The sequence below is a fragment of the Mizuhopecten yessoensis genome, unplaced genomic scaffold (assembly GCF_002113885.1).
Source record: "Mizuhopecten yessoensis strain PY_sf001 unplaced genomic scaffold, ASM211388v2 scaffold1779, whole genome shotgun sequence".
Taxonomy (NCBI): domain Eukaryota; kingdom Metazoa; phylum Mollusca; class Bivalvia; order Pectinida; family Pectinidae; genus Mizuhopecten; species Mizuhopecten yessoensis.
This window is the reverse complement of record NW_018404217.1, coordinates 640,163-664,693: the sequence shown is the minus strand read 5'-3', so window position 1 is coordinate 664,693 and position 24,531 is coordinate 640,163. Positions and strand designations below refer to the sequence as shown.

The following is a 24,531-nucleotide window of genomic DNA, read 5'->3' as shown; positions in this document are numbered from 1 at the left end:
CGGCACCCTCTCCCATAAACAGACGGCACCCTCCCCCATAAACAGACGGTACCCTATCCCATAAACAGGCGGTTTCCTCTCCCATTTACAGACGGTACCCTCTCCCATAAACAGACTGTACCCTATCCCATAAACAGACGGCACCCCCTCCCATAAACAGACGGTACCCTATCCCATAAACAGGCGGTTTCCTCTCCCATTTACAGACGGTACCCTCTCCCATAAACAGACTGTACCCTATCCCATAAACAGACGGCACCCTCTCCCATAAACAGACGGTCCCCTCTCCCATAAACAGACGGTAGCCTCTCCCATAAACAGACGGTATCCTCTCCCATAAACAGACGGGACCCTCTCCCATAAACAGGCGGTACCCTCTCCCATAAACAGGCGGCACCCTCTCCCATAAACAGACGGTACCCTCTCCCATAAACAGGCGGCACCCTCTCCCATATACAGACGATACCCTCTCCCATATACAGACGGTACCCTCTCCCATAAAAAGACGGTATCCTCTCCCATAACCAGACGGTACCCTCTCCCATAAACAGACGGTATCCTCTCCCATAAACAGACGGTACCCTCTCCCATAAACAGACGGCACCCTCTCCCATATACAGAAGATACCCTCTCCCATATACAGACGGTACCCTCTCCCATAAACAGGCGGTTCCCTCTCCCATAAACAGACGGTACCCTCTCCCATAAACAGACGGTACCCGGTGCGCTCTCCCATAAACAGGCGGTACCCTCTCCCATAAAAAGACATGTTTATACGCAATTTGCACAAGAGTTACTGCCCTTGCCACGGTTTCGACGTCTGTAAGATTTTGATCGATACAGTCTGAGTCATTTTCGTCCAATGAGATCATATTGCGTTTCACAAAGGTAATCAATGGGGTTTTCTGCTCAACAGAACGAATCTCGTGAAAAAAATCGGATTAAAAAAATATAAATCGCATTTGTGGTTTTAAAATAAACATTTAAATTCCCTAGAAGAGATTTAACTTATTGCATAAGAAACAAATTTAAATCTATTGTAAACTTTAATCTTTGATTACTAATATAGCCTCTGTGATCCAGATTATGACTTTCGGCGGTTGTTGCTGGAAACAAAACAGATTATATTATTGCGTACAAAATGTACCCGACTAAATCCTCATTCACGGATCTCCTTTCTGGTTCGCTGTTTTACCAGTCGGCCGATCAATTATTTTATCCAACTCTGCCTTCTTCATCAATTCCTTTCTCCTTAGATTTTAACTTATGGCCAAGTACCTATCAGACATTCGTTCTGTGTATGGTTGATATCATTATATATCCTACGACCGTCAGTTTTGTTGATACTAGTCGATACTATGTTTGATGTTATAAATATAAAATACATAAATAAACAGATAAGATACTAACCCTCATATTTGTCAGATGATTGTATTTTCTGTTTATAGGTAAATATTGAAATATCTGCTAAACTTAACTCTTTCAATGTGTTTCCTTGGATATTTTTGTTTACTTTTAAATTACTTATTAAATAAAAATCCATAAATCGTCGGATGTGTATTGAAACAAGATATCTGGAATGTATTGAACCATCGCATATCCCTGGGGTGACGATGTGGTTCCACATTAGATGATATTTAAATCAAATTTTACGTACGAACAAACGAGGTGTGTGTCCCCACTGAGCCCTAGTTTTACATTTACGGGCGTGACTAATGTAAACAGCTATATACACGTTCATGTAATAATTACTACATTATTTCACAACTGTTGAGCTTTTTCTATAGAATCATATGCAACTATATTGTAAACGCATTGCCCCGGCCCGACTTGGCCTAACTGTGTACAATACAAGCCGGCTTGTGTAGCTGAACACACACTATTACTGACTAAGCTTACAGTAAACTCTGTCCTTTTCTGCCAGAAAGTCAACATTATTGGTAGGGTAGCTTTATATTTTAAAAAAGGGATGTGGATAGGCTGTACAAATAACGCCGGTTTCCCACGGCAGGTCTCAAAGGGATTCAATACCCGTCCTGTACCTCCGCGGCGTGTAATCTTCCCAAATCTCCGGTCTTTCGTTTCAAATTTGAGAATGTCAAGGCTTGCTGCTCCACTGGGCGGGATGTGCATTTCAAAGCCAGTATTACGTAAGATCATGTCATTTAATTATTGGCAAAATGAACAGCGGGTATATTTTTCATCAATAATTCACTAGGTAGTATTCTGAGAAATGTTCTATGTGTGGTATATACGTATTATTCGACATAAACACACCGGTTTCCTTTTTCACTCATTAACATTATTGAGGACTTTCCTTTTGTTTGTCGATCTCCATATCATCAGTATCCTTGTTCTGCATGAAAACATTTTACGAATATAACTTAGTCATTTAAGATTTTATTATCAATGTATGCCTAATAATAAAACCTTAACTTCTCTTACGCCACGTGAACTAAGACATAACGTTATTGCTGGGAAAGTCAATGTATTAGTGTATATAGACAAGGAGCTATAGGTAACGATAATTGCTCGTCGATATAAGCAGCTAAAACTAGCTTCAGGACGGAATTAATAAAAAAAAATATGTACGTATCTTGATACTCATTACATTAACAGCATACATCCGAGGTCAGAGTCGTGTCTTAGAATAATACCATCTTATATGGGCCCCACACGAATGTACTCTATCAATTTGCCGAACACGCTTTTGCTCGTACAAACGTTTGTTATCATGTGATTAAAAATGTTGCATCGAAATGATTTCTACTTTTTGTCAGGCAGACCGGACAATGACATTATCATGCCATAGGCGGGCGGTATATTACTAGGGCGTTGTTTCTTGTTGGAATATTCATTAGTATTGACAAATGACCGTTGTTTATCGCATACGTGGTAGAATTAAGAAATAATCAACATATTATGTGCATGAACTAAGAGGGAATATTAACATTATAAATGGTTCGAGAATTTTACCCAACATTTTGATTTTCGAGTTATATTTTCCACACAAACAGGTGTTGATTATATCTATTCTGCCACGTCCAATTTTACAAAACAATGTTTGCCCGACTAAGAAAGTGGCGTGACTGAGATAAACATGTTTAACATATTGATCTGTGCGTGTAAACGCTTGTTACATATCAGATTAATGTGTTTCAAAGACCAGTTGATAATGTATACGGGGGTCGATTTTCTGACAGCGTTGCACATGCACTTGGCTCATGCGTGGTCTGTTGTCCAATTATACAAAAAAAATGTCTAAGGAAAAAAATGTGCATCGCCGAAAACATACTATATGCAGCGTAAGCAAAAATAAGAAATTCGTGAGAGTTGATTTGTATATTTTATATTTCATTTTTATCTCATAAAGTGGACGGAACATATAGATGCTATACGTTATAAGAGTCCCCATATACAATTTGTTTGTCTTGTTTAAGTGCGGTACATCGTGTCGCCACCAATGGTGTCCGCCAAAAGGAGTTAGCACAAAGTATGAACACACATGGCACTGAAGAGTTTTTTGAGTAAATAAACCAATCACTGGGTGTATGAGTCACGTGACAGCATTTCTACCAAGCAAGCGATTGGTTACAAAGTATCGTGCTGGTAGTGAACGTCTCCGGATATTATAAAAGTTCCTGGAAAACAAATTCGCAGGTTTTCGTAAATAACGAAATAGCACTGAGTAGTAACATGGAAACGCGTATGTGTTTTGAGTCGACAGTTCACATAATTATACCAATGTCTCGAGGTATGACGTAGGCGACTCGTCGCTGTGTAGGGAGCTAAGTCCCGTGTCAGAGTTCGAGTCGTGATCCTCTGACTTCCGGTAGCTTTGTCGCTCGTCTGAACGATAACCAGAGAACGCTATTTGTTTGTCCATATAACATGTCCTGGCGGACTTGTACACGTAAATCTCCGACTTAATCCTCTCACTGATCAGTTCGTCACACTTGTATGTTGTATGACCTGCCGGAAGTCGAGTATACTCGCGGCAGGAATTTTCTGGAAGTCGTGAATGTTTCCGGCAAGAATATTTAGCTAATGTGTTAGTGGAGTTTTGAGAGCCCTGTCCAAAGTGTGAGTCAGTGGACGTATTGTCGGTGTCTCCCGAGAAGGAGTCGTCGAGGTCACTCGTATTCGGCTGTTTCCGGTTAGATTCGCAGCCCGAGTCGAAGCTGTCGCCCTTTCCAGTATCGCGCGTGTCCGCTGACGTGTCGTGATCACACGAGTGCGACATGCCGATGATGGCGTCGAGGTTAACGTACTCAGCCTCCTCGTGATACTCTTTCCTCATTGGAGTACTGTGATTCTCTGGCACAACACTCAAATAGTCGGAGGCAGCATCCTCCACGCTGTATATGTGGTTGACGTCACTTTTGTGCATGACGTCAGACCTATCCAGAGCCTCAAGTTCCCGCTGAAGTTGTGAGATAGTGGTTAATTTCGTGGTCAGTGACTGATCACACTGCTCAATGTCATTGGCGATTTCCGCGGCCTGGTATTTCTGCATCATATTAGCGGACACCATACGATTGAGTTCAGCATGCAGTGTAGCTAGTTCTACTTCTAAATTCCCTCCGTTTTTTGCTGCCTCAATGTTTTCGTAGAACGCTTCATTATGCGTACTTTCCTGGATTTGGAGCGATAAATCTTCTATTTTTGAGGTTTCTTTCTGAATACGACTCTCCAAATTAATCACTCGCTCACAAAACTGAATGTACATTTCTAAGTTATCCGGGTCTATATTTCTCATGAATTCGTCCATACTATCCTCTAGACCATTCTCCAAGTATGCGTTTTGGAGGTAATCCTGGCCATTTTCGGCCATGCGCGTGTAATGCATGTCCGTTTCTATGCCGTCGATTCGTGTGTCCGTGTCTTTGATAGAGTAGTGAATATCGTGAAGTTTCCGTTCCTGAGTAATGACAAGTTTGGCGAGGTTCTCCATGGTTTTCAGTCGGTCGTTTGTAGACTGGTATTTGTCCTCATTGTCCGACTTTGACCTTGAACTACGTTCGGTCCTCGTTTTATGACGACGACGATGATGATGACGACGGCGATGATGAAAAAACTCTGCATAGTCCTCCGACTCCATGTTATGTTTCATTGTTAACTGTACATTGTACTGTTCCGCGCCCCACGCGCGCCAGATCTTAATGATTTTTGTTCTCCCCTGTAGGGGACGCTCCACGTCCCGCCATCGTTCATACATGGTGTAATTGTCTGTAGAGTCATGGTCGTGTTTCCCTTCCTGATACAGAAGTGCGTATATAACGTCATCACATGTTGTCCTCTTTGTCAGTCCCGTAACCCATTTCTGCGTACCTTCCACCCAGACAGGAATCTCAATTGCTTCTGGTGCTTCCATCTACAATACACAAATATATACATATATAGATATATGTATCAAAGAGGCAATATGCTAACTGCACTGCAATATCGTAAAAAATGAAACAAAGAGTAAACACGAGAGCAACGCCAAAAAGGCTAAAATATGATACTAAAAAGGTATATGGTTGATTTCGTAATTATTTCGTAAATATGTATCACAATTTCATATGGTATATACCCTTAAATTTTCTATCTGAGAATATATTGACATCTTGATCCACCTTTTGATTATGAAGAGCGTCTCTATGGCGTAATTATTACGCAAGACCTTCGTTGCACTGACAGCAATATTAGCATACCTACTGCCATATTTAGATTCTACCGTCATAACGCATACCTCCAAGCAGTCAAATAGGTCAACGTCAGGGCGATACATGGGTATAATTAACACTTACCTAAATGACTTTTGGAGTTTGTAAACATTTATGAATAAACGTGGGCTTAGTTTGATATCAGATTACGGCTATTTAAATGAAGGGGACAGGTTTTCATTCAGGTATGTCAGGACCACATTCTCAAACTGATAACAATATCTGTCCCGGAGTTCGCTTGTGTCACGTCAGGGAAAACCATATCATGTAGGGCCAATCGGATCATAATACACGTCAGTGGAACCCATGTCACCACAGGTTGTTCGGAACATATTGCATGTACAGACTTCTTCCAAACAATGTAACTTTTGATCATGCGAATACATTTTGAACACATGAATACCCATACTCAAATAAAAAACCATGAATATCTGAGTCCATTAAGAATATTGTTCCAGACACAAATGAAAATCTGTTTCGGCACTTCAAAAATTAAAGCTGCTGATCGTGTGAGGCAATTTGGAACAAACATAGATGAAAAACGTCCCTCACACGAGTCCATTCGGAACACGGGCAGTTGTATCACAGTTAAGTGAAACCTGTTCTTGATATCTTATTAAAGAAACATGTTTCCTTCATCGAATAAGAAGGATAAGGCACAATTTTCGTAAATAGATTATGAAATCAACAATAATGATCTTACGACGTCATTGGAAAACCACAATGTCGGGAGTCCTTCCGAAACGTACGAAACGACTACAGTGATACCAGAGTGTATTCGGAGCACACTGCTCCAGTATAGTAAGATTACTGGATGGAGTCCGTGCAGAACGTACTGAATGTGTCGTTTAAACTTCGAGTAATGCTATATTCCATTTGTATAGTGGACTTTGACGACAGCTGTAGCTACTGTTGTTGTAGTAATCCGGTGAAATGAGTGTCGTATTCGAGGGATAAAGATGTTACTGACATTTGACCGTGAACTGTGTTCGAATTCAAACTTCATTTTGGCATTTTACTAAATAAAAAAATGAAATAAATATTTTTTTAATTCCTAGGTCGGTTTTAAATACCCATGCAGTGTACAGCTGTGCCTTTTTTTATTCTCTGTTCTGCAAACTAAATATTTAATATGTACGTATACGCTACACTTACAAAAACCAATTCTGAATTATTTACATAGGACGCCACAGAATATACCTAGTATATCATCAAAGTGGAAACATCTGAAAATTACGTTCATTGGATATGCTACCTGCCCTGACTTACAATGAGTTTATATCAAGTTTCAAGTCTGTAAAGATTTGACTGTTCTGGTGTTTCTTATACCTATATCACAGGAAAATTAAACATATCATTTAAGTTTAAGTTATAAATATTGCCATTGGCGTCAATTTATGTGAACATCAGAGCCTCCTTAGTCCGGACATGTTCGTTTCTGTGTACATCAGAGCCTCCTTAGTCCGGACTTGTTCGTATCTGTGTACATCAGAGCCTCCTTAGTCCGGACATGTTAGTTTCTGTGTACATCAGAGCCTCCTTAGTCCGGACATGTTCGTTTCTGTGTACATTAGAGCCTCATTAGTCCGGACATGTTCGTTTCTGTGTACATTAGAGCCTCATTAGTCCGGACATGTTCGTTTCTGTGTACATCAGAGCCTCATTCGTCCGGACATGTTCGTTTCTCTGTGTACATTAGAGCCTCATTAGTCCGGACATGTTCGTTTCTCTGTGTACATTAGAGCCTCATTAGTCCGGACATGTTCGTTTCTCTGTACATCAGAGCCTCATTCGTCCGGACATGTTCGTTTCTGTGTACATTAGAGCCTCATTAGTCCGGACATGTTCGTTTCTCTGTACATTAGAACCTGATTACGGGCACTTTCCTCCCCTTATAACCCTTCAGTATATCGTCTACCTAGGTCTCTATACTACAACACACAGGGCTTACATGTACCCACGGTGTAAAATATCTTCAAAAATTCAATCAAAATTACAAGAAATACGATATAAGATATCAATGATTATATTTCAAACACACTGCTTCTAAAGTTACGAAATAGATGATAACGTTATATATAGTTTGGGCGTAGGCCAAGTTATTTCATTTACATAACGTGGCCTGGACCCTCACTGAATATTAGGTAGGACTATATCCACGACGTAAGTGTATGTTTCATTACCTTACAATGTCTTTCATATTGGGTTAGCTGCTCAACCCAGTGACTCTCGAGGTCATCTGATCATAAAACACGAATACAGACGCATACAAAACATAACTCGTAGCAAGTCTTACGATAAACTATCAATGAAAGATCGAGTGGTAGAATGGTTTGCCCAGACAGCAGCACAGAGTTAGGGTATAATAGGTCATTAATGTTTTAACTCCAGCCATACACGTCCTCGAAGCGTCAAGTCCTATCTTACCACTACAAAGTTAAACGTGTGACATGCTTTGATGGGTAAATCGACTTACGCCGGGGCAATATGTTATACCGACACAATAGTAGCTAGATATAGCCGAGTTCGGTCAGGACGCGTCGATTCATCAGTTCTTAACACAGGAAATGACGTAAAACCATCAAATGATTTTGAGAAGAGGTTTAGATTGTCATTCGTGTTTGAACAAAAACTGAGTTTTCACATCTGAACAAGCGTTATTTATAGATAGTTAAGGAAATAAACTTTGCGTTATTTGACCACATATTTACCATATCCAAAGATTAAACACCCACGGTTAAATGTCTGTGACAATACACGCTAAACGTTTTACGCCAATTTCCGTGACAAATTCAAAATTGATCAAACCCGTGGCGTATGAGTCAGCGCTCGTGTATGACGATCATGCTGAAGGGGCCACAAAGAATCCTCACAGGCCCTCAAACAGTGATGTGACCACAGATTAACTTGTGATTTATTGAGACTAACGAACAAATCCCTTCACACCACCATAAATACCAGACCTCGTTTTACTATTACTTGGTTCGGGGCCGTATGTGGCCCCTGACCTGTGGTCCTGTCACTTCTGTTCGTAACTCGTGGGGGTCTAGCATTCATGTAAGTATTCGTGTTTGACAGACATATCGGGTCTATATCGGACCGAGACAATATCACAGTCGGGACTAGAATCACCAATCACTCTAAACCTGGCCTTGATCCAAGGAATCAATCACATTTCTAATCCGGAATGACATTAAATTACCTGTCCTCTCATCGAGTTCCGACATACAAATCACAGGGACCTGAGATTTTGTTACAGCTATATTTGAACCCAAAGTAAGGTGTTAAGGGTCATTTTACACGTTTTACAGATTTAGATCAAATTTCGGTAAAATTGCCAGCCCAAATGATGATAAATAATCCCTAAAATGTGTAAAATTACTCTGAAAACCATAGTTTAGGTCCAAATATTGCTGTAACAAATTCCAAGGCGCCTGTGATACAAATGTGTATATACGTATCTGGGAATTACACAACGGAAGAAGCGTCCCTTTCCTTACAAAAAATATATATATATTAAAATGAGTTGCTTTTCAAACTGTTGACACAAACAAGCTGCTACTAAATAATACATAGTGTTATTGTATTTTACTGGACAACAAACTTCTCGGTTGGAACGTCAGAATGCTAGACCGGACTTTATGGGGTCTGTTATACCACGGGGACAGTGTAATTACCGACTTCTGTAGCAGAGAGTGAGCACACATAGATAGGCATGAATATTTCACGATAGTTGTATCAGGGAGGACCTCAGCAGCACAAACCATGATCTATCGATATATTGTTTTTGGATGCATTTGAGAACCAAAATCAAAGTACCCATTGACTGAAATTCTACAACATGTATACTGAGCACGGTACACGTCATCGAGATGCGAAAATGAAAATTAACACTGCTTTCTGGAAAAGGAGTTCCTACATATTAGAGAAATGTCAGTTATTGCGTCTAAATCTATGAGGCTTTTTATCACAATTGGAGTAAGATATGTAACGTTCAACACAGTAATTTGATTCCGGCGAAGTTGTACATATCTAAAGTGGTATATCTTGGTTACACTGCAGTGGTACATATATATAGTGGTATATCTTGGTTACACTGCAGTGGTACATATATAGTGGTATATCTAGGTTACACTGCAGTGGTACATATATATAATGGTATATCTTGGTTACACTGCAGTGGTACATATATATAGTGCTATATCTAGGTTACACTGCAGTGGTACATATATATAGTGGTATATCTTGGTTACACTGCAGTGGTACAGATATATAGTGGTATATCTTGGTTACACTGCAGTGGTACATATATAGTGGTATATCTAGGTTACACTGCAGTGGTACATATATATAATGGTATATCTTGGTTACACTGCAGTGGTACAGATATATAGTGGTATATCTTGGTTACACTGCAGTGGTACAGATATATAGTGGTATATCTTGGTTACACTGCAGTGGTACAGATATATAGTGTTATATCTTGGTTACACTGCAGTGGTACATATATATAGTGCTATATCTAGGTTACACTGCAGTGGTACATATATATAATGGTATATCTTGGTTACACTGCAGTGGTACATATATAGTGGTATATCTAGGTTACACTGCAGTGGTACATATATATAATGGTATATCTTGGTTACACTTCAGTTGTACATATATATAGTGCTATATCTAGGTTACACTGCAGTGGTACATATATATAGTGGTATATCTTGGTTACACTGCAGTGGTACAGATATATAGTGTTATATCTTGGTTACACTGCAGTGGTACATATATAGTGGTATATCTAGGTTACACTGCAGTGGTACATATATATAATGGTATATCTTGGTTACACTTCAGTTGTACATATATATAGTGCTATATCTAGGTTACACTGCAGTGGTACATATATATAATGGTATATCTTGGTTACACTGCAGTGGTACATATATAGTGGTATTACGTAGTGGTACATTTAAAGTGGTATAACTTGGTTCCACTGCAGTTGTACATATATATAGTGGCATAACTTTGTCCCACTGATATGGTACTTATATACTGGTATAACTTGGTAACACTACAGTGGTTCATATATACTGGTATAACTTGGTTTCACTGCAGTGGTACATATCTACTGGTATACGATTGTCCCATTGCAGTGGTACTTATATACTGGTATAACTTGGTTCCACTGCAGTGGCACTTATCTACTGGTATAACTTTGTCCCACTGCAGTGGTACATATATACTGGTATAACTTTGTCCCACTGCAGTGGTACTTATATATTGGTATAACTTTGTCCCACTGCAGTGGTACATATATATAGTGGTATTACTTGGTTCCACTGCAGTGGCACTTATATACTGGTATAACTTTTTCCCACTGCAGTGGTACATATATATACTGGTATAACTTGGTTCCACTGCAGTGGCACTTATCTACTGGTATAACTTTGTCCCACTGCAGTGGTACATATATATAGTAGGATAACTTGGTTCCACTGCAGTGGCACTTATATACTGGTATAACTTTGTCCCACTGCAGTGGTACTTATATACTGGTATAACTTTGTCCCACTGCAGTGGTACATATATATAGTGGTATAACTTGGTTCCACTGCAGTGGTACTTATATACTGGTATAACTTTGTCCCATTGATGTGGTACATATATATAGTGGTATAACTTGGTAATATATAGTGATATATCTTGGTCCCACTGCAGTGATACATATATATAATGGTATAACTTGGTTCCATTGCAGTGATACATATCGGTGTACCGTGGACCTAATCGAGTAGTGATACACACAGCTATGAAAAGCACGCAGATATCGTGGCCATTGAGTGTCGCATGATTTCTAAACGAAGAGAAATCAATTATGTCGAAACACTTCAATTTTAAGGGTGTTCCGGAGTACGTGCTCAGCCGTGTTTACTGTATCCGTGGAAGGTCGGGTAATCACGTGACTACACCTGCACGTCCACTCAGATATAATGTTTTAATACAATGCTTACCTGTGCACAATTACTCCAGTAAATGTTCTCCTGTTTACATTTCAGTGAAATAAATCGTTAAATCCAATGTGTGCAAATCCAAAACAAAAATCACATCAAATATGAAATTTTAGTTAATAAACACATAGTCCAGAAAATTATACACTCCGAATATTGAATTATGACTCTGGAATCGCATCCTATGTTGGACTACATCCCGATAACGTGCTAAGCGTCACACTGCCAGATCCGTACTGATGTATACACGTCTGCGCTAATCAAAGGCAGACCGATGGGCGCTCTACGCGCTCCCTATACACAGCCTGTGTATACATATATGATACTCTACAGGACTCCGGGACACCCCGAGCTAGGCAGCAGAGACAATATACCACAGGGGCCGTTATTGTCATAAAACTTTATCTACGGGATATGCTCTATTGTGTTAACTGTTAAATGGAAACAGACGCGGTTTTAATTGTTTATTGGGGTGATTGGATGACTAGATTCGGTTACGTGTATTATTGATACTTTATTGGCCATTGTGTTCTGTGAACCCACAAAGTCCTAGCTGTGAATGGTCCCCCCAACGCCATAGAATGATCCCCAGGTACACAGCCCGGTGTTCCCATAGATCCCTGGGTCTTCTAACTGTCTGATGAGATCATGGACTCCGATTTAAAGCATTTGGTATCAGTTATCATTTAAAATGTATACAACTCCAAAACCTGCATTGTGTTTTATTGATATGTGTATCCAGGCGATCTAATGACCGGGAAACGCAGCACAACGCGAGTCACCGAGCGTCTCACCGACCGTAATCTTCGTGGAGAAAATCGTTAGTCGCATGAGCAAGTTAAAACCATGGGATCTCAACACCACTATCAAAGATATGTCGCGTATCTCACGAACCCTTGCTCGCACGTGCAATGTCGGGTCATCATATGTAACTTTTTACAGTTACAATACCAAAGACGGCTTTAGAGGCAAACGCAGTCACGCAACAATTAAGACATTGCGAGACTTCGTGGAGATTCGTTTATGCTAATGTAAAGAAATTCAAAATTCAACGGTTTTAAAATAACATACAGTGACGTTGATAGAAGATTTTAGACTACCACTTCAATAAAACTGACTAAGTACTATGATTTTATCACAGAGATACAATTAAGTTCAACTTACGAGGTTGAGGTCAAGAACGCTTGTTATCATACTAACACTAAGTCGGTAAGCGATATTATATTTACGTTTACAATTGTATGCATGTAGAATGAATGTATTAAGGCTTAGTAATACATTATTTCCAGCAGTGTAACCCAACCTGCATATTTTTATTATCCTTTATTCCCGTTGTGTCACCAAACCTGCTGCATACTCTTAATATTTCAATTTGGTCATGTAACGTTCGTGCATCAAATATGAAATAGATGATATATATTTTGCTCTTTGCACTTGTATTAGTCTGCTGCACTTTAAGGAGTACCCGGACACAGCTGTACACTACGGTAATAGAAAGTTTCGTGACAACTGACCAGTGTTTGTCACTCCGGCTTTGATCTCGTTACTATGCGAGTCCTATATCGGGTTTTGTTTCCCTGTATACATACGGGTACTGTTATTACATATCTGTTAGGGGAGAACATGCTCGTGCTATAACAAAGGTCAATAGGAGAGGTTCGGATGACCTTTACACCCCGGAGAGTGAGGTATATAGTAATGCGATCCCAACTCAAAACAAAGCTGGGTTATTGGGTGTAGATTATCACAGATACAGGTATATACTGTAGGTTAGATAAACAACAGTGGACACCTGTCGAGGGACTTATTGCAGGAACCTTAATTACAGGTACAACTTACCTGATGACACGATAAGTGGAACAGGTACAAATCTACACACCCACTCCCCCTTTACCACCACCACTATACCTCACTCCAAACAGGTACAGATCTAGTTCCATACCCTATCAACCTCAAAACGGGTACAAATGTAGTTACCCACCTACCCCTAAAAAAAACAGGTATAAATCTTGTTCCCCATCCTACCACCTAAAAACAGATACACATCTAGTTACCCACCTTCCACCCCAAAACAGTTACAACTCAGTTCAAATCCTACCATTTCAAAACAGGTACAAATCTTGTTCCCTTCCCAACCTCAAAACAGTTACAAATTTGGTTCCCCTCCCAACCTCAAAACAGTTACAAATCTAGTTCCCCATCCTACCACTTCAAAACAGGTACAAAAACTTAGTTCAACCAATTCCACCACCCCAAAACAGGTACAAATCTAGTTCAACCAATTCTACCACCCCAAAACAGGTACAAATCTAGTTCAACCAATTCTACCATCCCAAAACAGGTACAAATCTAGTTCAACCAATTCCACCACCCCAAAACAGGTACAAATCTAGTTCAACCAATTCTACCACCCCAAAACAGGTACAAATCTAGTTCCATCAATTCCACCACCGCCAAAACAGGTACAAATCTAGTTCAACCAATTCTACCACCCCAAAACAGGTACAAATCTAGTTCCCTACCATACCACCTCAAAACAGGTACAAATCTAGTTCCACCAATTCCACCACCTCAAAACAGGTACAAATCTAGTTCCACTAATTCCACCACCCAAAACAGGTACAAATCTAGTTCCACCAATTCTACCACCCCAAAACAGGTACAAATCTAGTTCCCCACCATACCACCTCAATACAGGTACAAATCTAGTTCCCCATCCTATCCTTCAAAACAGGTGCAAATATAGCTCCATCCTACCACCTCAAAACTAATACAGATATAGTTCCCCACCCTTTCCACTATAAAACAGGTACAAACTCTAAAGGTATTTGCCGTTATATACGTACCTCCAAACCGGTATACGTCCACAGTACTCCACCTCGGTGTCCAATCAAGTAACAAATGAAACAATCTACACAGTACTTCTAAAAAGGCATCAGTATAACATCCAGCCGGGAGGATACTCTGGGTGAACCTTATATCTGAGCCTTTTCAAGGCAAAAACGTCAACAAATACATAACTATACGTTTACGCACAGTGTAGGGTGATTGGCCAAGTTGGTCAAATATAACATATTTATTAACACAATATTTAATCTACCAACTGCTGAATGAAAACCTTAATCCGCCCTGTTATACTTACAGTTGGTGAGTACAAGATTATCCGCTAATCCGTACTCAATGCGTATCCTAAGTACACCGCAAAAGGGGAGATAATCGATCAAAAACACTTGCCTTGATCACCTGCCAAATCGCCCCTACTTACTACCTACATGATTTACATGGTATACATAAAGACCTGGGTCAAGATGTTACGTCACAGGAAACCCATTGTTTGGGGTTTATAAATTTACCAAAAACATCTGAGGATTTCTATAGGTTCAATCAGCAAGGTTCGCAAAAACATGTTTATGCGGTTTTGTTAATTATTTCATACCTCTGTGATCGTAGGATTGAACAATTGCTTAACCTTTTTTATTGTTAATTATGCCAATTCATTCGCACGAAGGATTGGTATTATTTCCGGCTTTGTTATCTGCATATCTTTCCTAATCATTCAGTAATTTTCCGCTATGCAAAACATGCATCATAATGAACCTACCCTGAAGGCTCAGCCTGGTATCATCTGCTTTCGCGTTATTATCGTTTTAAAGAATTTTTTGGTGATAGGTTCCGCTCATATGTATATGATGTGTACGATTTCTGTTAAATGTGTATTATAGCTTAAAACTGATTTCAATTCAATATTGTCATCATCACGATCAATGCGCTATTTCAGATTGCATTTAATAAGTTAGTACATAGTTTGTGTGTATTTACTATCAGTATAAGGTTAGGTGACAGAACGATTTAAATGTCGATAGATAAGTAATTACTGTAGAAATTCACACACAGATGTTAACTTACAATACGTAATCATCATCATAAAATACACGTCATGATTCTGTAGCGCACCTGTTCCGTTTTACTTACATTGCACTGTATTTGGAGTCGCAGCTAATTAACAGTTTAAAACGAAGTCTGCGTCCTCAAGTCAAAAGTAGTCGTCAGATTTCTAATTATGAAGTTTGTTTACATAACCGTTGAAAATTTGAATTTAATTTTAAAAAAATGAAATAAAATTGTGACAGGTAGGTATTTTAGGACTAGGTCGTACTTGAAGGTGACATTGACAGGTATGCAGAAGGTGTACATTTCAGTACACCTGTCGTAATCCGACTCTGACAATTCCTAGCGTTTTGTTGTGTGTTAACGGATTTCTATCCTTCCCCGGTATTTCAAATGGTACATCAGCTGGTCTGTGTTTACCTATCTGAACGATGTCCGTTTAAACGAGCATGTTTCTTCTGCGCGTTAATAATGGCACGGCAAATTGTTTTGAACATTAAAATTAATTCTCCTGCATCGGAGACGTAATTTGATCCTGAAACAATTCAGATTACGTGTTAACGTTTCCTAAAATACAATGACATACTCGTACGATAAAGTAAATACCACCAGCAAACCCCGACATCAGCATCAACATATCTTCATTATACATGTCGCCTAGTTTCACTCTATTGTGTAATGAACAGACTCCCATCCACATTACAAAGTACATACCTTTCAGAAAAAAATATAAATGGCGTCTGAAGCGGAGTCCGTTACTCCAGACAAGGCGGTCGAGTGTGAGGGGATACATGACTCTGTGTGGTAAGTAACCAGATATGGATAGGAGTTTCGTGTAAAATACTAATTGTTAACACCCCGACGTGTTACACCCTGAGGTCCGGTCACGCCCTCCACTGTGTCACGTCACAGCGGTCATTGTAGTTTCGGCCTTCCCGCCGTGTCCGCATGACACCCCCATATAATTACCTCTGAGTGACCAATTATTGCGTCGATTAACACGTTAAGGCCGATTTTCAGGGCCGATATATATATATATAATCACCTACCACTTTCTCAAAACATAAACATAGACATTATTCTACCCCAGCATCGACACAAATATGTATTGTGGCTCTCCTAAGGGGGCGCTGGTCAACTTCCGGTAACAATGCAATCGAGATTAAGAGGGACAATTATCCTATTTATTGATCAAACATTGTTACGTCACTTACTTAAATTGGGTCGTAGCCTTACAAACATGTGACATACACATCTGCTGACCTACTCGTTATTTCGAAAAATGTAAGACACGACTTCTCGGGTAAAAAAGAAAGATTATTCAAGGATATTCATCTGCTGGTCATTGTAACAAATTCTATAGCAAGCTATGGACATTAGTTTTCTTTTGGTCTCGGTTTCAAAAGAAAGCATTGATTTTTCGTGTTGATTTTTTCTACCTTTATATTTGTGTATTTGCAATTAATTTAGGCTGTTCTTTAATGAATGGTTGTCCTTCGGAACCAAGTGTCTATGATTGTACAGCTATTGGGATGTGTCATCGACTTGGACTCCACACCAAACTTTGATAGTTGGTAGTGTATACAGCCACACTGTGATTACAGTGTAGTATACAACTAGAATGATGTGGGGTCCTAGAATCTAATCTATCGCATTTACAGAATAAATAAAACCAAATTCGATTTTAAACCTTTAATCCAAACGCAAATATAAACTTGGTGATATTCAATATAACATGCTGTTCGAGATTTGAATACAATTTTTGTGAGCGGTAGATTGTGAGGAGGCATGTTTATATGTTCCACTGGTGTAAATCTTATATAAATGTTGTTATAAAGCCGATAGGCGTACAGAAGTAGACCCAGGTCCTCGAACTGTCATTAAGTGTTCCGAACAGACACGCCCGGCGAGGTACTTCCTGTGTTCAGATTAACCTTGTATCGCCCACTTCTGCACATGGGTTGTATATATAGTCCAAATTGACAGTACAAAATGTATGTCAAAAATATTGGACCTAAATATTTGTTTTGATGTCGTGGATATAGCCGACAAAGGTTACTTGGGTGTGTATATTGTAATATATCATCAAATCCTAATCAATTTCTATGTCGCCGGTACGACCAGTAAACGTATGGGTCTAGCAGTCTAAATATCTATACAGAGAAGTAGATCTACAAATTAGACAGTTGTTTCCAGACAGACCTTACTCCCCCCTCTCCCTCTACCCTTCTAATACTACCAGACAGTCCTTAACCCCCCTCCCTCTCTCTCTCCCCTTCTAATACTACCAAACAGTCCCGAACCGCTATCCTAAATCTAGCTGGCATACTTTCACCGGTTATTGTATGGGTATCAATGTATCCCAAAACTAATTGTATACTGGTCTTCTCTATCACACATGATACTAATTTAAGCAAACATTTGTCTTAAATTAATGGAGGTTATCTATGTCAAGGGAAAGCACACCCAATGAACATACCTACAGGGCAATAAATACCAATGAAGAGAGCATGTCCGCGAAATCTCATTTGAAAATTGACAACCCATATGTCATCGGCCTGATACAATATTAGTCATAGTGGATTTAAGTTTGTTCATCAATATACTTTCCGGCTTGAACATCACCTTTGGGAATATGATAGTTCTAAGGAATAATTACCCTAATATCGATATGCTATAAGCACCATGCCGTTCTAGTCCCCCTGGGTGTACCGTTAAACTCGGCTGTTTGGACATACCAAGCGGTGCCTCTCTCGGAGGCTCTCTATTACTCTAATGAAGGATTGGAAATATCCAGACTCCGGAGATAAAAGTTGGATGTCACGTCAGATTGCTGAAGTGAACACCGGCCTTTGATCCTGACAGACACCCTGCTGTAACATGCATTGTTATAGATATCGATTTGTACGGACAGTTATAGAACTGGCTCTTTGATGTATGCTAGTCTTGGACGACAAATTGCAAACTATTTCCAACATGGTGAGAATAAACTGGCATCTGTATTGTAGACGAGGAAGCAGGCCCTCATCAACTATCGCTAATTGCGTATTGCATTACCAATTAAGAAAATCTTTAAAGACTCTTTTATGGTTTAACGTGTTTTAGGAATAACGTTTATCGATGAATTAAACTCGCCGAGATAGCGAACATTTTAAGCTCTGTTGTTAACCTAAACTGATTCACAGGCAAGGTCGTAAAGTCCTTTTCCCAAGGAAATTTAAACAGTTTACACACTTATCGGACTAATGTGAATTAATTGTAGATAAGTTGTACGAGATTTGTGCGTCATGTGTAGTTAAACTGGCACGTCAATACCAAACCAGGACACTACACATCGAGGGCCTTGGTACCACAAATTAAACTTCTCGTCATTTATACATTTAAAAACAAATTTGCAAAATACATTTACATAATAAAACAATCAAGGGTATTTAACTAATAAAAACCATATTTTTGTCTTGTTTTTTGCACACGTATATAATACATTCGACCGTGCCATGGACTGATCTAATTTCATTAATTTTGCATTTAAGTGACCAGGTAGACGGTGTACTGTCAAACACATCTTAATCCTACAGTGCCGCGTGGTGTAACGTTGTTCACACATTTGCCATTTATATGCAAAGTGAAACAAACCACTGTTCAGCACATGCAAACAGTATTTATTGTATATTGTTGGTGTGTTGGAAAACCCTGTGGATTATAAGGGACACCAGGCAAAATTACGTACATCAATATTGTAAATTTGAAACAGGATGTACTTTAAAATAAACCTTTCCAAGAAAAATATATACATATATAAGTTAAAGAATAGAAATATGTTGCCCTTGGGTAAGAACGGGCGATCGATATGAAGATAAACCCAGTCTTTACAAGCAGTTAGTTCTACGATTCTTAATTTAATATTAAAAACATTCTTATGTTATATATATTACTACAGTGTATTCGATATTTTCGACTTAATTTTCTGAATAAGTACATTAAGATTTAATTAATAGATTTCAACATATTGAACTAAATATTCCCGATGAACCCGTTTGTATTGACAAGTGGTAAGCTGAGAGGGCTTTAACTGGTCCGAGAGAGGTGAAAAAGTCAGATAGGACATGAAACCAAGCGAAACCTTTATCAGTGACGAGAATCAAAGTTTTGTGTTTAACGAACTGGAAAATTCATCAAAGGATAGACAAACAGATAAATAGGAATAGTTCTTATATGTATTTATGACATGTCTGTCTTTACATCTGTTCTGTATTAATACTTTCGACAGAAAATTCCTAGATAACTCATAGTTAGTGACTTGTGTTAAATTAACGGAGCGTGCGGTTTAATAATCCCTGGGAAAATGAGTAATTCCACGCGTGTTTCATCCCAGTACGTAGTTGTAACATTTAAACAAAATGCACTTCAGACTCTGTACAAACACGCATAGTTTGGTATAATTAGACCGTAAAATCAATAAATCAGATCGATAACGGGAAATTGGTAATCGAATATGAATCAACAAGTGAGATCAGTTGATCTATAAAAGATAATCGTCAAAAGTTTGTAAATAAAACGTGTTTCTGTGCTTACCTTGATTTGACGTCGGTGCATAGGAGCATTCACAAATGACGTATAGATTTCTGGGTCCTAAACAGTATCCGTATATATCCTATAGATTTCCGAGTCCTAAACAGTATTAACGTATATAGATGAGAGAAGCAGACAGCCCCTGAACCCCCACGTCCGTCCTACACACCTCAATAAAACCAAATAAAGATCGATAGTGACCCGAGTCTGTCTAGTGTAGTCCCCGCCCCAGCTCCCTTGCCCCGGGGGACAGGCGAATCTGATCCATTACTGATAGGATCAGGGCTGGACAGGTGCATGATCTTTATCTACGCCCATTGATACTAACTAACTTGTGAGTATACCTGTATGCTACCTGTGAGTTACTTTTCAGAACCTGTGATTCAGGCCGCGCGGATTCATCATATCCCTTTGTATCTACCGACAAATCACGAAGATGTCTTTGAAAAGTCGACGCTAAAACAAGGTCGTTTTCACTTCCTGTTGAATGAGCTGTGATCCGACATTGCTCTTTACACGATTTATCCTCCCATGGTCGTAAATTAAATAAGTTATATAGAATTGATATGTATATTTATTATTGATTATGAAATATTACAGAGAGTACTGATTTAATGTCATCCAGGTTTCCAAGTTACAAAACATTTTACGCTCATTGATTAGACAGTCACGTACAGTGTTATTTAAGTATTTTCATCACATGACATGGCCCAATATGGACATCTGTTTGATGGTTCTATACTCGAGTTTTACCGTTCAGCCACAGCCGTTTTCAATAAACATTGCAAAGATATTATACCAGCCTGGGAACCTGATTTGACATAATTGTATCATAATCTGAATGGTGATGTTTGATACCATCATAATGTATGTGTATAATTGTTTGTCAAAAAACTTAATATATTTATATTGAATTCGAACTGTAAAATGTCTATCGTCTCGCAGTCATCACTAAAGTCTAGTACATCCTGGAGAGTTCCACACCGACCATCGACGTATATAACTCGACGGAAACGGCTCAGTTTCTACGTAAGGTGATGCAGATTAAAATTTCAAAACTATTTATATGTAGTTCAGCTTAACTGAACAACTTTTTCATCAACAAACTCCAGTTTCTGTGCTCCATCCTCGAAATTCTCTTCGATTTCGTGGAATATTTGCTCTAATACACAATCGTGTCGTGGTAGGACGGTAGAACCTTCAGTCGCATATAGTCTACAATAAGATCAGTGACATATAGTCTACAATATGATCAGTGACATATTTGAAATTTAATCTTAATCACTTGTCAACAAACATTACTAAAATAGTTCGAATTATGTCCAAAAATACCGATGAATTATTTGTTATCGGTAGATTTTCTCGGATACGGCATTTGTTTTTCAAGTTGTAGATAGTGAGGAGTATCTACACGTCATCAGGAATCAAACTCTGTATATAAACGATATGCTTTATCTGTCCTGTGTAGAGGGACCCGTATCGTGTTACTGGCCGAGCGTAATCTGCTGACAGAACAATTGTACATGGAACCCTCTCCCATTGTCACCGATACATGTTGATACCAAACAACCAACAACATTTGATAGTAAGATACACGATGTAGACCAACAAAGAACATGATTCAAGTAGTTTGTAGCCCGTGAACCGGCTATAGTAAACCTGATACCGGTGCAGTGTGTCATGGGGCGGTGTTAGTAAACATTCTGACACATTGTGTGGTGCTTCAAATCTCTAATAAAAACGTTCAAAAAGAAACAACGATCATCTCAATTCAAACCGTGTATTCTATATTAACTGTAAATATTGATGTTTTATTGTTACTGTAAAGTACAAGATAGATTGTTTCTATAAAGAATATTATACATGTAATTAGCACTGGGCGTACCCTCTCGGCGGCGGCACTGTTATATTCAGATCAACGGTCGTTCTCGAAGAAGTGTATGCTATTATGGGGATTTTCCTTTACATATAAATGGGTTTACTTTTCCGTAAATCAAACATTGTTAATAGTATTGATCATACTAAAATTGCACTATTAATGGGATAATTCCTCCGCAAATTTTCATTATTAGTCGGGGTAATTCCTCCGTAAATTGTTTTATTAATTGGGTAAATCCTCCACAAATTACATTAATAATGTGGTAATTCCTCCGTAAATTGCTATATTAATGGGGTAAATCCTCCACAAATTACATTAATAATGTGGTAATTCCTCCGTAAATTGCTTTATTAATGAGGTTATTTCTCAACCAATTACATAATTAATGGGACAATTCTTCCACAAATTGCATTATTAATACCCGCGGTTATTCCTTCACCAATTACATAATTAATGGGGTAATTTCTCTGCAAATGATATTTTTAACTTGGTAATTCCTCCACAAATTACGATATTAATAGGGTAATTCCTCCGTAAATTGATTTATCAAAGGGGTAATTCCTCCGCAGATTGCTTTAATAATGGGGTAATTCCTTCACAAATAACTTACCAATGTGGTAATACTTCCACAAGTTACTTGATTAAGGGGGTTATTGATCCACAAACTACAAAGAATTGGACAATACCTCTACAAGTTAAGTATGGTAGTAAGCATGGCCATCAGGTCAGATTCCTGCAGTGTTGGAAATCCGACGTCATATCTTGTCTTACATTCTAAAACTATTTGCGTCCTAGCAGATGACATCTCAAGGTTATCGACGTCGATCTACGTTAACGATGACTGATAAAACTAAGGCTTTAATAAACAATTATCATTACTAATTTGATAAGTTTCATCCCCTTTTGTGATACAATTACTAAATGGTTGGCAGACATTTTTTCTCTCTCAAACTTACAGACATGTATGTTGATGAGATATCGCCGCTACATAAAGCAAGATATCGTGCTCTCCAAAAGGCGTCGATATCCGCTCCGTGAATGAACACTTTCTTAGCGTGATGTAGCTCACAGGTTTCCGAGGAACTATTGTTGTTTAATTGAACTATTGATTGCATATCTGAAATTCTCCTTTCTGGATTACATCTTTTCCGAGTCGAAGGATTGGCGGTTGATTGTCAGCATTCATTGATTAACGTAGATCTATGGGGACAGCCACTGACTCATTAATTTCAATATTGGAAAAAACAATCTTAATAACCTTTAGCACACAAGGACCTCGACATTACCAAACGATTAGTTGTGTGTGGAAGTAACTAGATGTGATGTGGAGCGAATAGAATTATTGGGAGTCAAATACAGACGCTGAAACATTCGTCTGTACGAAAACAATCACCACGCCCGATTTCATCAGACACGTATAATACCAGTATGTATAATTAAAAGTGGAAACTAGCGCTCATTTATACAAGCCCGTTTGTCCTTGGGATTAACTAGTGCTAGTGATTGTCTTTTGGAGGGCATTTTATCAGATATTGCGCTCTAAAACGATAAGCTTCATTGTTTTGTTATTGAGTCCAACCTGAACTCCCCACCTCTTGTTTCATGCTCGGACATCGGCCCATATACGGATATCTTAGTCTAAAGGTATCCATAACGTTTCTTTGCTTCCATTATAGATTCGGCATTGATTGGAAAAGATATTTTAAAAGAAGGTTAAGCTTGGGTGAAACTTTCTAGCTCAAGGGCAGCTCGGGTCAGTGAATTAATCACATTGTCCGAATCCATTTTTACGATAGGTACATGATCTATTGGACATCGTTACGTCACCGGTTACACACTGGTGGTCAATTACGCTGCGGACAGTGGTCAGTGATAACACAAGGCTGTACAAACGTCCAGAAGGTTCTGTCTCCGATATATTAATTTACTTGTCAGGACGATCTTCTATATTAATTAGGTCGAGAAACCATAAACAAACTTCCGTATACACATTGACGTAATAATATAAACAGTGACATAATGAAAATCAATGACAGATCGGGAAAGCTCGAAAGACCAGATTCAGAATAAATTCTCTTCTATAGCTCCGACATGTAAACTCCAAATTTTAATAATTATCTTTAGATATGGCCAAAATGAGGCTCAAAATAGTTTTTTTTAGATCAGACTTTATGCGATGACATTTGAGCCATTCAATTCAATATGCATTGATTTCCTACACGAGTCACTCATTCCATTCCTCATTTTATTTTTTCAAGTCGATTTTCCTAAACATGTAGCATTCTATACTATGCAGCCTTATTCTGCTCCCTGCACAAAGCGAAAGTGGGCGTAACCCTTGGAGTCTCGAGGAGCATCATAAGTGGTAGTATTCACACGTAGCGGTAAATACCGACAGACGCTGTAGTTTACTTATCAGATCATGCAAAAATTCATGAAAAAAAAGGATATTATCACTTTTCCATTTTATCGGTAT

At 38.8% G+C, this 24,531-nt stretch overlaps 1 protein-coding gene across 8 annotated transcripts in view; it reads right to left on the bottom strand.

The window, feature by feature from the left end:
* Positions 1–3,338: 3,338 nt before the first annotated feature.
* LOC110441030 (ras association domain-containing protein 9-like) overlaps positions 3,339–24,531 on the bottom strand; it is a 38,314-nt gene continuing 17,121 nt past the window's right edge. For 2 of the 8 annotated variants that reach the window (XM_021484139.1, XM_021484134.1), the window contains one exon: positions 3,339–5,374. In XM_021484139.1, coding sequence (XP_021339814.1) covers positions 3,737–5,374 — 1,638 coding nt within the window. In that variant the 3' untranslated portion in view covers positions 3,339–3,736. Of the gene's footprint in view, positions 5,375–6,411; positions 6,437–11,719; positions 12,000–14,562; positions 14,694–14,858; positions 14,953–16,318; positions 16,414–20,179; positions 20,284–24,531 lie in introns of those variants that run through there. The other 6 variants (XM_021484146.1, XM_021484161.1, XM_021484155.1 and 3 more) reach the window with 6 other exon arrangements.